This window comes from Muntiacus reevesi, chromosome 13, assembly GCF_963930625.1.
Source record: "Muntiacus reevesi chromosome 13, mMunRee1.1, whole genome shotgun sequence".
NCBI lineage: Eukaryota > Metazoa > Chordata > Mammalia > Artiodactyla > Cervidae > Muntiacus > Muntiacus reevesi.
The window spans coordinates 42,151,104-42,168,965 of record NC_089261.1 but is presented as its reverse complement, the minus strand read 5'-3'; the positions used below and the strand labels follow the sequence as shown (position 1 = coordinate 42,168,965).

General features: G+C 34.7%; 1 protein-coding gene across 3 annotated transcripts in view; it reads right to left on the bottom strand.

Annotated features, from left to right (window-relative positions):
- The window catches only part of ABHD18 (abhydrolase domain containing 18), a 40,204-nt gene that overhangs the window by 18,032 nt on the left and 4,310 nt on the right, over positions 1-17,862 (bottom strand). The window contains exons 2-7 of one of the 3 annotated variants that reach the window (XM_065903928.1): positions 11,747-11,855; positions 11,031-11,115; positions 5,664-5,764; positions 4,815-4,893; positions 4,402-4,486; positions 2,839-2,866 (exon numbers count right to left, since the gene is read on the bottom strand). In XM_065903928.1, the coding sequence (XP_065760000.1) occupies positions 2,839-2,866; positions 4,402-4,486; positions 4,815-4,893; positions 5,664-5,764; positions 11,031-11,115; positions 11,747-11,838 (470 nt within the window). In that variant the 5' untranslated portion in view covers positions 11,839-11,855. Of the gene's footprint in view, positions 1-2,838; positions 4,312-4,401; positions 4,487-4,814; positions 4,894-5,663; positions 5,765-11,030; positions 11,116-11,746; positions 11,856-17,862 lie in introns of those variants that run through there. The other 2 variants (XM_065903926.1, XM_065903925.1) reach the window with 2 other exon arrangements.

Sequence of the window (17,862 nt, the reverse complement as noted above, 5' to 3'; positions counted from 1 at the left end):
AAGTGAGAGAGAACTGTTTATCATAATTTAAACTATAAGCAATTTCTTAGGAGAATTGTTCAAGAAAAACAAAATAAAGTATTATATTTCTTGGGTATATAATATCTGATAGGATAACTTATAAACATAATTTATAAACATAAACTTATAAACATAATTCTGAATAATCTTTCAAGGAAGAAATTATTGAGTATTCTCACTTCATAAATGAGTTAACTGATATTTAGAGAGACCAAGGCCATACAATTAGCAAATGGCAAGTTATGATTCCAAAATATGTCTATGACTCCGAAGTCACAGTCTTCCTAGCAAACCTATGCTGCTTCTTAGAACCTAATAACCTCTTGCCCTTTTTAACCACTTATATGACACACCTAGTTTTGAATTTATGGCATGGCTCCTGAGTAAGAATTCTCGAACTATTTAGTTTTGCATTTTAACTTCCACAAGGTTTCGAAAGGAGATTCTAAACTATCCTTCACAGAATATAGGTTTGCCTCCACTGCACTGTGCTTTTGTCTGTACCTCTTTCATGTTCTCACCACTTTATAAAGACCTATGGTGGTGGTGGTTTAGTAGCTAAATTGTGTCCATCTCTTTGTGACCCCATGTACTGTAGTCTGCCAGGCTCTTCTTCCATAGGACTTCTCAGGCAAGAACACTGGAGTCGATTGCCATTTCCTTCTCCAGGGGATCTTCCCAGCCCAGGGATCGAACCCAGGTCTCCTGCTTGGCAGGAGGATTCTTTACCACTGAGACACCTGGGAAGCCTGTTATGACGACTTTGAACACATGACTTCTCTCTCTCTCTCTCCCCAGCACCTTCCATCTTCCTACTTCTTCACTTGCAGGTCTAATGGTCATTACAAGTTTAACATGTCCAAGGAAGAACTTTTGATCTCTTACCCACAATATCCAACTTTTTAACAAGTCTTACCACTTCAACTTGTAAATTTTATCTAAAGTACATTAGTATTCTTTTCATTTCCTCTGCCACAACTTGACTTTATTCAAAATTTCCCCTGCATTATTGTAATTAACTTATATGCAGAGTACATCATGAGAAATGCTGGGCTGGAGGAAGCACAAGCTGGAATCAAGATTGCTGGGAGAAAGATCAATAACCTCAGATATGCAGATGACACCACCCTTATGGCAGAAAGTGAAGAGGAACTAAAGAGCCTCTTGATGAAAGTGAAAGAAGAGAGTGAAAATGTTGGCTTAAAGCTCAACATTCAGAAAACTAAGATCATGGCATCTGATCCCATCACTTCATGGCAAATAGATGGGGAAACAGTGGCTGACTTTAGTTTTTGGGGTTCCAAAATCACTGCAGATGGTGACTGCAGCCATGAAATTAAAAGACACTTACTCGTTGGAAGGAAAGTTATGACCAACCTAGACAGCATATTAAAAAGCAGAGACATTACTTTGCCAACAAAGGTCTGTCTAGTCAAGGCTATGGTTTTTCCAGTGGTCATGTATGGATGTGAGAGTTGGACTATAAAGAAAGCTGAGTGCAGAAGAATTGATGCTTCTGAACTGTGGTGTTGGAGAAGACTGTTGAGAGTTCCTTGGACTGTGAGGAGATCCAACCTGTCAATCCTAAAGGAGATCAGTCCTGGGTGTTCATTGGAAGGACTGGTGTTGAAGCTGAAACTCCAATACTTTGGCCACCTACCTGATATGAAGAGTTGACTCATTGGAAAAGATCCTGATGATGGGAAAGACTGAGGGCAGGAGGAGAAGGGGATGACAGAGGATGAGATGGTTGGTTGGCATCACCGACTCAATGGACATGGGTTTGGGTGGACTCTGGGAGTTGGTGATGGACAGGGAGGCCTGGCGTGCTGCGGTTCATGGGGTCGCAGAGAGTTGGACATGACTGAGCGACTGAACTGAACTGAATTGTAATAGTCTCCTATGTGAAGCTACTTTACTGCTACTCTTGCTCCAGTAAGCCAGATAGGCCTTTAAAAAAATAGATCAGATCACTCCTTTGCTTGAAATTCTCCAGAGGTTTCCCAAAGCACATACAGTAAAATGCAAAGCATGGCTGTTGTTGCTGTTTAGTCACTAAGTCATGTCCGACTCTTTGTGACCTCATGCACTGTAGCATGCCAGGCTTCCCTGTCCTTCACTATCTCCCGGAGGTTCCTTTTCATTATATCATGTCCTCGTATCTGATACTGCTTCAACCATGCCCTCACCCCCTACAATTCTTTCTCTCATTTATCTGCTTTATTTTCTTCATGGCATTGAGAAGCACCTAAAATTATGTTTTATTTTTATCCAGCTCCCATACTAGAATATAAACTCTATGAAGTAAGAACCTTGTTTTGTTGCTATCTTACCAGTGGTTAGGGTCAAATATCTATTGAATGAACCAAAATCAAGCACAATATATTAATAAATTATGGAAACACAAAAGAACTGATTTAAAAGTTCATCATTTTAAAAGGCAAGAAAAAAAAAGATTACCTTATCTTCAGATTACCTATACTACACATTGCAAGAATAAAGAGAGTAGAGTTTCATTTCACAAACTAAATGTATCTTAAAAAGGGAAAGTCTTTTAATTTCTTTGGTTACAGTTTTACAAATAAAATATATCTTTAGTCAGCCTATTAAAATTTCTTATTTATCTTTTTATTAGACATTGTAAAAAGTTTAAAATAACAATTTAAGATAATATGCATTAAATTTTCAGTTTTATAACAGAAAATCTTCCCCAGTAACACTTGGACATTAAACTTAAAAATGGTTAGCCTACCAAAAATTTCAGAATTGCTGAAAATTTAGTATAAAGACTGGAAAATGAAGGTAACACATACTTACATTTGGTCCTTGGGTTTCCTGCAGCCATTTAAGGATGTGGGTCAAAGAGAAAATTTTACAATAATTAAATACACTGTGTCTCAAAACACATTAACTTAAACAGTTAAATTTGAAGATAATTTAATGCTGAAATAACTATTTTCCAGTTATCTCATATAGGCTGTTTATAAGTTCTCAAGTTTTTCAACTTAAGTCTTTTTCATTTTTAAAAAAGATTCATTGAAATAAAGTCACAACCACCCAATTCACCCATTTAAAGTGTATAATTCAATGTACAATTTAAAGTGTACAATTCAAGTGTAGTGTATTCAACAAGGTTGTGTAATTTTCATCTTAATTTTAAAATGAAATTTATCGGTTTCTTTCTTCATGTATACATTTTTATAGAAAATTTTGAAAATACAGAAAAGCATGTTTGAAGAAAAACTATTTTATCTACAGAGAACCATATTAATATTTTGATATACTTCTTTCCAACATTTTCATTTCTGCACATTTTTTTTTGCACAGTTTTTAATGGATTTTCTGTTCTAGGTTTTTTTATACCTATGTCATATCATAGTTTTATACATTATTTTTGCATTAAAAATATTTTTCATTCATTATTGTAAACTGTTAATAATAACTTGCTAAAATCTACTGAATGACTGTTATTTGCCAGGCACTGTTCTACAAAGGATTAATTATTTACGACTTTAAATAACCTAAGAGATTATTCCCATTTATGAAGGAAAAGTTGAGGCACTAAAAGGTTCAAGGTTATACAGGTAGTAAATGGCAAAAGTAACAAACATAAAATAACCAATCATATAACATTCCAATTTATAAACCACAATTTAATTAACCATTTTTCTACTGTTAGACATTTAAGCTATTTCTAATGGCTTTATCCTTAGAGTAAACTTCCCAGAATTAATATGACTCTGTCAAGGGATGTGAGATTTTTAAAGGCTCACAATGCATATGTAACAATGCTTTCAAAAGGTTGAACAGTCATCAGTAATGCAATTGCCCATTTCACAACAGCCTCATGGCTACTGTGTTTTAATTTTTTAAATATTTTGTAATTGCTGCTTTAACTTTACATTTCTGTTATTACCACCAACGCTGAATATTTCTTTATATCTGTGCATCAGTTTCCTTCCTTCTTCTGGGAATAGTCTGATGTCATCTTGAAATTTAAGTTAAGAACTGCTTCTAAACCTCAACTGATACTTATTTATTTATTTTTCAACTGATATTTAAATGTAAATGCATTCAAAATATGAGCTTCCTTAGTAAGTCAAACACTTGACTTCCCATGTAAAACTCAAAGGAACCAGAAGGGCAGTTTATCTTTATTATACAATAGAAATAAAATCCATAAACTGCCTTTTAAAAAGGTATGAAACAATTTTTCACTTCTTTTCATTCTTGCTTCTTACTTCTTAAGCATTTTCTGAACTGACAAATTTCACCACTGTAGAAAAGCTGGATAGTATCTATGATTCGTTTTGATACTAAATCTATAAATAAATAAATAAATAAATAAATAAAAGATTTCAAAGTATTATAAAAGGATATAATAAGGGTTTTCTAACAGCAAAGAGGCCATTCGGGCTTCTTTAATCATAGGACGAGCCATTAGTGTTCGTCGTCTCCAGTAATGCTAAGGAAAGAAAAGATGACATACTTAAGGATACAGTAAGTAAATTAGAAGTTTGAGATTAACATATACAACTATATAAAAAATAGACAATTAACAAGGACAAGTAGCACAGGGAACTCTATTAAATATTTTGTAATAACTGATAAGGGAAAAGAATCTGAAAAAGAATGGATATATGATATGTATAACTGAATCACTCTGCTATACACCTGAAACTAACACAACATTGTAAATAAACTATATTCAAATATAAAATAAAAATTAAATTAAAAAATATAATAAACACATCTATTAAGGAGAGTATGTGGGTTTCATAATAAAGTCTTACATGATCTCCTGTTCCAGCAAGATGAATGCATACAGGTCTGTATTTGCTGTTCCATTCTTTAGGCACAATAAATTGGAACCTATTTAGAATAAGACAACACGTCAGTGAAACTAAAAGGCTTTAAATACAAACGTTGAATTCTTTAAAGTTCCATAATTCAATTTTTTGGGAGAAAAAAGTCATTTAGAAATTTGACATTTAAATTGTAAGTAACTGATTAAACTACTGTTAGCCCAATGGCAACAAAGATATTGTAAATTTGCTTTATATTACAGTGTTAAAATATTTAATTATAAGCACAGAATTTATCATAATCGTTTTTACCTTATTCAATACCACAACTTTATATATGCAACATGAAATTTTCTTATTTTGTAAAGACATCAACAAATATGATTAAGTCCTAGAAAAACAATTCTTTAGATAGCTCTACTTTTTCTCCTTGTAGGAAATGCTTGGCTGTACAAGCTGTTGATGTATCAACAAAATAGTTCATGGTATCTTTTTTTCAACCTGGAGTGTATGACAGGATTTATTAACACTTTTATGTTTGACGGTAAAAGCAAACTATGCCTCCCCAGAAAATATCTCTCTATTTGTTGTCTTTTTATTATAGTATTTTGGTCTCCTCTATAATGTTTTTTCCTATATGAGTTTGTTTTAACCATTGTAGTAAAATTTTATCTTATATACTAAACTTTAAACTTTTACTCTCCCTCTACATTTTAATGGAAAAATACTGAATAATTATTGTAATTAAAAAGTAACTTTAAATAATGACATTGATATTAACTGCATACAGCAACATAAACAACCTATTACTTTAACTTTCTAAATAAAAGTTCTTACCTAGCAATAACAGATTCAATTGGCATGATATCAGGCACATAATGGGCCATGGGGGAAACAAAGTGTCCATCTAGGATCTTACAATCTGATTGCTCTTCAATCTAAAAAAAAGCAAAACCAAGTTGTATACACAAGGATGGAGGTATCTCAGTCTATCATAGATGTTTTTCTATTTAAAAGTTCTATTTAATTAAAACATTTTTTTCTTCATGACTATGTATCCTTTTGGAGAAGGAAATGGCAAGCCACTCCAGTGTTCTTGCCTGGAGAATTCCATAGACGGGGGAGCCTGGTGGGCTTCAGTCCATGGAGTCACAAGGAGTCTGACAGGACTGAGCACACACTCCTACTCCTATGTATCCTTTTGCACCATTCTGCTTTCTAGAGGCATGGCTCCTTCATTTCCTTTAGTCTATTTGGGAAAATAATCTATAAGTAAAGCTCATTTGTACACAGACAATTTGTACAATAACAAAATAAAATATTCGTTACAAGAATTCAACAATATAAAGATAAGTATAAAAACAACTTACAAACAAAGTATAATTTACCACTGTCAAATAAGGGTTGACATTATATATGTCAGAATGGCTTATTTTCAGGCAAGCTATTGATGTAAGAGTCATGTAAGGAAAGACGTGATAAATCATGTAAGGAAAAATGTCGTACTTGCATATATAGCAAAGGCATTTGCTAATATTCAACACCTAACTTTTCCCCCTCGAACAGTTATTTTTTTAAATTAAAAAAAATCTTTATCAGGATAATAACCAAAATTAAATCAGCAGTATAGCATCACATATTGTTTATGGGATTCTCACAGGCTAGTAAAGTAATCATCTCACAGGCTAGCAAAGTACTGCTCAAAATTCTCCAAGCCATGAACTTCCAGATGTTCAAGCTAGATTCAGAAAAAGCAGAGGAACCAGAGATCAAATTGCCAACATCCATTGGATCATCAAAAAAGTAAGAGAGTTCCAGAAAAAACATCTATTTCTGCTTTATCAACTATGCCAAAGCCTTTGACTGTGTGAATCACAACAAACTGTGGAACATTCTTAAAGAGATGGGAATACCAAACCACCTGACCTGCCTCCTGAGAAATCTGTATGAAGGTCAAGAAGCAACAGTTAGAACTGGACATGGAACAACAGACTGGTTCCAAATCGGGAAAGGAGTATATCAAGCAGTATATTGTCACCCTGCTTATTTAATTTATATGCAGAGTACATCATGAGAAATGCTGGGCTGGATGAAGCCCAAGCTGGAATCAAGACTGCTGGGAAAATATCAATAACCTCAGATATGTGGATGATACACCCTTATGGCAGAAAGCGAAGAAGAACTAAAGAGCCTCTGAATGAATGTGAAAGAGGACAGTGAAAGAGCTGGCTTAAAACTCAATATTCAGAAAACTAAGATCATGGCGTCTGATCCCATCACTTCATGGCAAATAGATGGGGAAACAGTGGAAACAGTGACAGACTTTATCTTTTTGGGCATCAAAATCACTGCAGATGGTGATTGCAGCCATGAAATTAAAAGATGCTTACTCTTTGGAAGGAAAGTTATGACCAACCTAGACAGCATATTAAAAAGCAGAGACATTACTTTGCCAACAAATGTCTGTCTAGTCAAAGCTATGGTTTTTCCAGTAGTCATGTATTGGATGTAAGAGTTGGACTATAAAGAAAGCTGAGCACCAAAGAACTGATAGTTTTGCACTGTAGTGTTGGAGAAGATTCTTGAGAGTCCCTTGGATTGCAAGGAGATCCAACCAGTCCATCCTAAAGGAAATCAGTTCTGAATATTCATTGGAAGGACTGATGATGAGGCTGAAACTCCAATACTTTGGCCACCTCATGCAAAGAGTTGATTCATTGGAAAATACCCTGAAGCTGGGAAAGACTGAAGGCAGGAGAAGGGGACGACAGAGGATGAGATAGTTGGATGGCATCACTGACTCAATGGATATGAGTTTGAGCAAGCTTTGGAGTTGGTGATGGACCGGGAAGCCTGGTGTGCTGCAGTCCATGGGGTCACAAAGAGTTGGACACGACTAAGTGACTGAACTGAAAGCACCACATTATTTCATTAAAGGCAGAAACACAAAACAGTGTTTTGGAAGCTAAATATATCAACTTTTTTTTTTTATATAAAAGACTCTGAGAGTCCCTTGGACAGCAAGAAAATTGAACTAGTCAATCCTAAAGGAAATCAATCCTGAGTATTCATTGGAAAGACTGACGCTAACGCTCCAATACTTTGGCTACCTGATGAGACGGGCCAACCTATTGGAAAAGACCCTGATGCTGGGAAAGATTGAGGGCAGGAGGAGAGGGGGTAATAGAGGATGAGATGGTTGGATGGCATCACCAACTCAATGGACTTAAGTATGAGCAAGCTCCAGGAGATGGTGAAAGATAGGGAAGCCTGGCATGCTGCATCCATGGGTTTGCAAAGGGTTGGACATGACTTAGTGACTGAACAATAACAATAATTTATTATAACATGTACATTGGTTTTTGTTGTTGTTTAGTCACTAAGTTGTGTCCGACTCTTTTTGAGACTGCATGGACTGTAGTCCATCAGGCTCCTCTGTCTATGGGATTTCCCAGGCAAGACTATTGGAGTGGGTTGCCATTTCCTTCTCCAGGGATCTTCCTGACCCAGGGGTCAAACTCCTGTCTCCTGCATTGCAGGCAGATTCTTTACCGCTGAGGCACCAGGCAAGTCCTATATCAACCTTTTTAGAAAACACAAATATCTAGCCAGTTGTTTCAACATTATTTATTAAATAATCCACATATTTTTTGCAAATGACTTAGAATGCCACTTTATCACTAAGTAAGCTTCCATAAATTTTGACAAATTATTTCCAATAATATATTGGGTCTTATTAGCATATATTTTATTTCTAAACCAGTATCAGGCTGTGTTGAGTATGCTGTGCCTCACAATAACCATTGATGTATGACTGAACTAGCTTTTACTTAGCACTCTTCACAACCCACTCCAGTACTCTTGGCCTGGAGAATCCCATGGATGGAGGAGTCTGGTAGGCTACAGTCCACGGGGTGGAAAAGAGTTGGACACGATTGAGTGACTTCACTTTCACTTCCTTTTCAGGTATTCCTGATCTGACAATACTCCCCAAATATATATTTGAGTCCTTCTCAAAATAATTTAAGGATCCTTTTATGGACCTTAGTGCTAAACTGAAAATTTTAATTGGGATTACATTGCATTTTCTTAAAAAAAATGGTAAAGAGACCTAATGTATATAATATGAAATTCTAGTCCAAGAAATCTTTACATTTTAGCCATCTTTGTGCCTCTTATAGTTTTAAACTTTTATCTCTTTTAGAAGAATTAATTATTTGAAAAAGGAGGCAGCACAACCTAATGTGAAAAGGAATAATAATTCAACAAATAGTGTTGAGATAAATGGCAATTGGATAAGGAAAAAAAAAAAAAACCACTCTCAGAGCCATACATAATATAGATTTAAAAATTAAGCAAGCTACAACTCAACACTAAAAAAGATGAATAACCCAATTAAAACTGGGCAAGGGTTTCACAGATATTTCTCAAATGAATGATCAATAAGAATGTGAAAAGATGCTCAACATCACAGTCATTAGGGAAAGGCATATCAAAATCACAATAAAATATACTTCACACCCATTAGGAAGGCTAGGGCAAGTAGAATAATTAGTAAGGATGTGGAGAAATTGCAAGCATTATACACTGCTTGTGGGAAAGTTTTAAAGTGGTACACTTTGGAAAACAGTTGACAGTTTGTTAAAAATTTAAGCACAGAATCACCATGTGACTGAGCAATTTCATTCCTAGGTGTATACCCAGGAGAACTGAAAATGTATATTCACAAAACACTAGTACATGAATATTCATGGCATTATTATTTGTAATAGTTAAAAAGTAGAAACAACTCAAATACTCATCAATAAATGAATAAACAAAATGTACATATTTACACTGGAATATTAAGCCATAAAAAAGAATGAAGCACTGGTACATGGTACAACATGGGTGAACCTTAAAAATCTGCTAAGTGAAATAAGCCAGAAACAAAATGCCACATGTTGGATGATTCCATTTATAAGAAATGTCCAGAACAGGTGAATCGACAGACAACAAATGAGTGATTACCAGCAGGTGAGAGGCTAGGGAAGTGGCAAGTGACAACTAGCAGGTATAGCGTTTCTTCTGGGGGCAATAAACTGTTCTGGAATTAGACAGGGATAGTTGCACATCTTGGAATACAATAAAAAACAACACTGAATTGTACATTTTTAAAGGGTGATTTTTCTGTATTTGAATTATTTCTCAATGTTTGAAAACTGAGAGTAAGAGTGAGATAAGGTTGGGGGAGAGGAAGGATATCAGCAAGAAAGCATTCTAAAATCTGAACAGTAATTCCTCCCAGGGAGGAAAATGGAAATAAGGGGTAAAAAGTGGCTGGAATTAGAGTTCTGATCTTTACATGGTATGTTTTAAATTTGTTTAAGCCTATGAGTCTTCAGTAGAAGAAAATAGAGAAAATGGAAATATTTAGCCATGTTTGAGGGAGAAATGTTCTAAATCTAGAAGATATAAGGATATATGGTATAGAGGAGGGATTTCCAATTTACAAGATCCTGTGTTTAGTAGTGAAGGTCTTTTGAAAAAATGACATCTTCTAGAGATATCCAATATATAAAAGAGATGAAAGTGGGATTATTTTGGTTGATGGCAGTGAGGGATGTGAAGTTCAATCATTTGCAGCTCCTCTCCAACAACACTAAGTATCCAATTACATAAATCTAGAAATATTTTACAAAAAAACATGGTTGCTTAAAAACAAAACTATTTCAAAAATATTTTCTCATATTCTCTAATTTTATAGCATTTTCTTTCTACTCTTCTCTCAGCAATTAACTGTACCCTATCAGAATTCCCTGATGTTATACAACAATTGTTTTGGTAACAGCTTTTCATGTGCTGATTCTCTAACTAGAGTACTTCCTTGTATTACTTGTAATGCTTCTGAATTGCTGAATAATTTATTAACTTTCTTGAGCCTAAAGATAAAAGATGAGGTTCAAAAAGATCCAGCCTTAAACATTTACTTGTATTTATCTAAGTGTTAAAAATATGCTCCTATATAAACATGCAGATAGTTATTGCAAGCATTCAGTTAGAATATATACAATAATAACATTTTAAAAAATATTAAATGAAAAAAAATCTATATTGTACTCATGTTTTAGAATTCACTGTTATTATACTCCAACATCCAGCCCACTCTTGCCACAGTTATATGAAACCTGAATTTCTATAACTGCATTTCTTTCATTTTAGTACCTTATCGATGTACACTGGATAATCACTTGAAACCAGATTCTGACATCTTTCTCGATTTCCAATAATCTTTCTAAATTCAAAGAGCCTTATGGGAAGGGAGGAAAAGGAAAAAATTCATTATTCCCATTATATTGAGACTGATGAAAAGTAACTAAGTTAGCAAGTCCAGTTTACAAACTGTATTAAAATTTCATTTTAATAATTAAAAAATCAGGCTTTGTTTTGTTTCAAAACTGAAATTTTGTTTCAGAAAAAACATGAGAAATATCATTGTTCTGAAAGTAATTAACATATGCAAGCCTCAAAATTAAAGGTGCAAATCCTGAATTAATTTTCACAAATTCAAATGTTTACATGAGCTATACAGTGTATCACAGTTTTATAGTCATCACAAATTCAAGTTATTCAAGAAAGTTCAGTCCTTGAAAACTCTAAGCAATAATAAATTAGCAAAGTTAAAAATCTATGCCTGAAAGCTCTTTATTTTTAAGTCTGAATTTCTTTTAAAATAGTTCAGTTTATGATTGTGTGAGTTAAAACTTAACAGCAATAATTAGATAAAAGAGAAAAAATAATTTTTCTTATTTCATAGTTAATGCTTAGCTTACCAGTCACTTTATATTTATAGAAAAAAAACTTTTTTAAAAACTGAAATGAAATTTTAAATGTTTACTAAAACAACAAACTTTGAACAAGCATGCAGTGAAACTGCTTACCTTTTGAGATCCTCTGGCCTTCCCCATCCTCTGATAAAAAGTTTTGTAAGGAGTAGTCTCCGGTATAGAATATCTAACTTGCTCACACCCATCAGTAGCAAACAAACATCTATAAAATAAACATTTAAATGACCTTAAAATATTTTATTTTACTCAGCAGGTCAATTTTCTAACTATCTCTTTACATATTAGGTACAAATTAAAGACTGATCTACTCTCTTAGCAACTTTGCAATATACAACACAGTATTGTTAAGAATAGTTACTATGCTGTACATTACATCCCCATGACTTACTTATAAGAAAAAAAAATTGTAACTCTGGTTACAGACTGATGGATGTTATCCAAACTTGTGGCAAATGCATCACAACATATACATATATCAAGTCATTGTGTTGTATACTTTAATATGACATTATATATCAATAAGACTGGGGGAAAATGAAATAATAAGATTAAACTAGAACCTTGAATTTATTCTCTTGGGAATAAGATACAAGATATAGGAAAAAAGAACTAGGATGAAAGTAAAGAAGATGAAGTAGAGCCCTGAGCATCAGTAAACTGAATTCTCTAAGGCAGCACCTTCCCATTCTCAGCACAGAGACTGACAGTAAATACTCAGTATCTGTTGATAACAATAGGAGTGGCTAACATGTAATACTGTTTTATCTGCCAGTCATCATTTAAAAACTACACACACACACACACACACACAAGTTCTTGTTTAAACCTTCCAACATTTTTATGAAGAAAGATATATAGTACCCCAAGACAAGGAGAGGATACGTGATTAAGGTCACACAAAAAGTGGGAGACAGACCTAAGACTAACTCATGACTAAAGATCTAACTTCTCTTCTATATTACAGTGCATGAAAAGTAATAATTAATCAATGTGACTACTTCTGTACCACTTATCTGTCTTTCCCAAACAGTTCTGAAGCTTTTAAAAAATATCTGCCTCAGTCTTTTCAAATCGAATGGTGCAGTTTTGATTTGCAGGCAAAACCTGATTCAGGTTCAGGGTTTATTCTACTTACAAAAATGGATAATGGGAATTAAAAGTTCCATCAGTGAGGGTTCATAAGTACTTATCTATTACTCTGAAGGTTGGGGGAACCACCATTTATGTCTTATATTTTTACTCTTTGATTTGTAACAAACAAGTTCATTTTAATGCTCTTCTTTGCATTAAGTTACAATCTAATCCACCATCAATAGGACTAGCACTTTATTATTTTTATGACTGAACCAGCAAAACCATTTATTATTGTGAAGAAATTTCACTAGAATTCCATACAAAATTTCTATCACCATTATTGTATTGAGATATTATCATATTATTGTAGCAATGTTAGTGTATCAATGTACTGAAGGAGCAAATCTATCAAATACCAATCATAGAGGACTTCTATAATTTATGATAGTTTATAAGAGGAAAATCAATTCCATTTAAAGAAGAGGATGAAAGTAAAAATCAATTTGAAGAACCCTTATGTACTCATTTATTTGCCACTTCCTCTGAAAAAAATTTTTTTAAACATTTCCTGAAACATTCTAAGAATTTTCAACAGTCACTTTGAAAGTTAATCCAGAACTGAATGACATAAGCTTCCTAGAATACCTACAGATGATGATAAAATACATTTTTGGCTTTCTTTTACCACTTTACAAAAGTATAGTCAATATTATAAATACAGTCAAAATTTAATGTTAACAAGGGAGAAATGTCAATAATGTTGACATTATCTGTTGATAATTTTTCTACTCAACTGATTTGCATTGTTAATCAGAGAGGGGAACTCCTGTTACTAGTTTTTGTGGCAGTGGCTAAAGCCTTTATGTGTTATTACTTAAACTTAACAACTTTAATTTTCAGCTCAATCTTATAGGACAAAAAAACCTAAGAATTTCTTTACCTTAATGCACCAACCTCTTAAATGACATTTTCTGACTGAATGATTTTTAAAGATTTGTAGTGAAATTATATACTATTTTCACTCAATTACCCATTTCTACATGTTTTACAATTATGTGGTATTCTGACATTGATATATAGTTTGCTGAAAAATCTTTTGCTGTTGCCTAGTGAAGTCAAACTCTGCATACAATAGGAATTGTCCTATGAAGTATGAATAACCAGATGTGATATACTAGCAAATAGCTGTGAGGAAAGGAGACATCATTTGAACATTTGCAGAGGCTGCAGAGATGGTGTAGAAAGGCAAAGCTTGGAGACTTTCCCAAGTAGTTAGGAGTTCACTACAATTTGTTGTTGCTGTTTCTGTAACTTTTTTAATAAACTGAAGCATAACTTAAAAGTAGAAATCATAAGTATAATTTATTTATTTTCATAAAATGAACAACCTATATTTTATATGGATGATTATAGTTAAAAGCGGTTGCAAAAGAGAAGGAAAGGTTATAAAGAAGAATCAAAGTTTTAACTGAGTCTTCAGGGAGATTAGTCAGGCAGATAGAAGATACGCAAGCACAGAAAGTAAGATGTGAAAAAGTGTGACTTCCTGAAATAACACTGAGGGTCCAAAGAGTAGGATCTCAAATGAGCAGGAAATGTCATGCTATTAGTAACATTTATCTAGTGGAGACTGATTGTTGACTTTAAAGATTCATAATAATTTTCTATAGAGTTTGGATTTTAAGTCTTTACCTATCAGATTCATAGCAAAAAGCTTTTACCATTCCGCTAATTTTAAAAATTAGTTTTTTATGCATTCCACACATTTTCTTAAATGTTTATATAATCAAACCAACCCACTGCACCATATCCAAGAGAACTCCCTAAAACATTGCAGTAAATATAAAATTCAATTTTTTTTAATGTTAAATTCCTTTTTCTTATTGGAGATCATTTGGGATTTTGCTTAATGGGGGTTCATAGTTGGTACCTCTATCATCAAACTGAGTATTAACACATCTGCAAAAATTATTCTTAGCTTGTAGACCATACAAAAACTGGCAAGTTGGTGCATAGGCCATTAATTTGCTTACCCTTGAGCTAGAAAATCAAATAAATCATAGATATGTCAAGAATATCACAACATTGTCAAAAATGCAAAGATAAACTAAAATGACATAAATAAAGTAGATATTGATTTTAAGAGAATTCATTATGTCAGAAATTGAAAGTGTTAGTTGCTCAGTTATATGGACTGTAGCCTGTCGGGCTCTGTCTGTCTAAGGAATTCTCCAGGCAAGAATACTGGAGTGGGTAGCTATTCCCTCCTTCAAGGGATAGTCCCGACTTTGGGATCAAACCCAGGTCTCCCACATTGCAGGCAGATTCTTCACTAAGACTCCAGGCATTATGACAGAGGGTAGACCTAAAATTTGTATTCTATCTAAAATAATTTTAATTAGCCATATTCTCTGTCTTAAAATTTAGAATTTGGTAGCTGTAAAAAGTGGAAGCAAAGCAAAATGTCGTGTATATATTATATGTATATATACATATGCTGTGCTTAGTTGTTTAGTTGTGTCCGACTCTTTGCGACCCCACGGACTGTAGCCCCCCAGGCTCCTCTGTCCACGGGGATTCTCCAGTCAAGAATACTGGAGTGGGTTGCTATGCCCTCCTCCAGGGAATCTTCCCAACTCAGGGATTGAACTCAAGTCTCCCACATTGCAGGCAGATTCTTCACCGTGGAGCCAGCAGGGAAGCCCAAGATTACTGGAGTGGGTAGGCTATCCCTTCTCTAGGGGAAATTCCTGACCCAGGAATCGAACGGGGGTCTCCTGTGAAGCAGGTAAATTCTTTGCCAGCTGAGCTACCAGGGAAGCCGGAAACATACATACAATGACACCTCATTCAGCTTTAAAAAAGGAGTAAAATTCTAACAAATGTTACACTTTTATACACAACTTATACACAATTTATATACACAAACTTATACACAATTTATATACAAAATGTTACACAACATATAACAAATGTTATATGATGTTACTTTTATGAGCTACCTAAAGCAGCTAGAGTCATACATGGAAAGCAGAGGGGTGGTTTTCAAGGGCTGAGGGGAAGGGGAAAGGGAGGAGGGTGACGGGTGTACAATTTCAGTTCCGCACATTGAGCGCTCTACAGATGGATGGTGGTGACAGTTGCACCTAATACCGCCCAACCATACAATTAAAAATGGCTAAGTTGGTGAATTTTATGTGATGTGTGTTTTACCATAAAAATATGAAACCATTTTAGAAATTGGAGTTGATTTGATTTGATCATTTCTCTTCAAAATTTTTCAGAGGTAGTAAACTGACAATTTCCCTCTTAACAACTTTCTCAGTAAGCAGAAGTAATTCATTTGACCCTAGTAATTCTATTGACCCTAGAACAGAACTCAAGGCTCTTACTATTCTCTTCAAAACACACTACTGTGTAATTTAAATATTTGAAGATTTCACTAAGACCTTTAAATAAAAGAACTTGAGAAACAAATCTTTAGAATAAAGTTGGTCCCTCCCTCCCTCTCCCTCCACCCCCCCATCTTCTCACTTCCCCTCTCTTCAGGATTGTTCCGCAAACACAGGCTACTTGGGTTTCTGCTTCGGGGTATCATGTAGCGCTTATCAAGGTTGTTGGCTGGGCTGCATTCTCATTTGGAAGCTTGAATGGAGAAGAACCGCTTTTAAGTTCACTCAGGTTGTTAACAGAATTCATTTCAGCTTCAGTATTTTGCTCAGCCAGAGGCCAGCGTCAGCTGCTGGGGACTACTCACAGCTCGCTACCACATGGTTCTCTTCACAGGAAGTTCACAAAAGTTTACTTCTTTAAGGCCAACAGGACAGCGAGAGTGAGTGTGCTGACAAGATAAAGTCTTATACAGTCCTGCCCACTCAAAGGGAGGGGATTACCCAAAGTAAACAGGAGGGCTACCTTAGAGACTGTCACACTGGGAGAAACCAGTTGTACATCTCAGCCTTTGAGTAAAATGACTGGGCTGACACCCTCATGGCTCTCAATACCAGAGGTGACAATCACCGTCTTCTCACTGTACCACCAACAGGAAAACAAATAGCATAGATCTGAATAAACATCTGTTTATAAGCAAGTGAACTCTTGAAAGTTTGTCTAAATCACATTTATATATTTCCATTCACTCAAGAACACTTGCCCAGAGAAACAAAATCCCTCAAAGCAAAATAAAAACCATTGCATCTTAGTATTTTTTTTTATAACGTTTTGTTTTTTACTCACTAAACAAATTATAAAAGGCAAACTGGCTTCTAAAATGTTGTCCTCATCATATATATTTTCTAATTTAGTGCAATTATTAAAATCAAGTAAGTATATAAAGTATATGTTTAAATTGCTTGACCAGCTATTTTTTTTTTTTTTTTTAAGGTAAATGTCAATATGTGTAGTCTTTGATCCCAGTTCCTGGGGTGGAGCTCCTAAAACCCTTGGAATTCCCTGAATGATAGGAGTGTCTTTATGCTAATGAGGTGACTTATGGTGGGGTCCTAGATAGATTCAGGATAATTTCTGGCTGGACCCCATAAAGACCAACTACTTGATTAGAGGGCTGACTTCAGGTCAGCCTGACCTCCAAGAGAGAAAAGGAGCTGGAGATGCATTGAATCACATTGCTAAGGATCCAATCAGTCATGAAGATCCCAATGATAACTCTACAGACACTGAGGCATGGCAGAGCTTCTTGGGTAATGAGCATGTGCTGGAGAATGATGCACACTGACTCCGGAATAAAAGAAAATGGAAACTTCACACTTCCTCTTATGACTTGCCTCATTTGTCTCTTCGTGGGGCTGTTGCTAAGTTGTATCCCTTATAAGGAAGCTAGAAGAAGGATAGTATAGTGGTTTATGTAGTTCTTTTGAGTTGTTCCAGCAAATTATTAACCCAAGGGGTCACAGGAACTCCCAAATCTATAGTCAAGTCAGTTAAAAGTGTGGTTGGCCTTGGAAGCAATGGCATCTGGACAACTGAACCTTTAAGTGGTGGGAACTGCACGAACTCCTGTGGTGTTAATCTATGGGTGATTAATATCAGAGTTGAACTGAGTATACCCAGCTGGGGTAGAAATGGAACAGTTTATTCTTTAACCAAATAGCAAAATTCTGAATTAGTGTTCCATA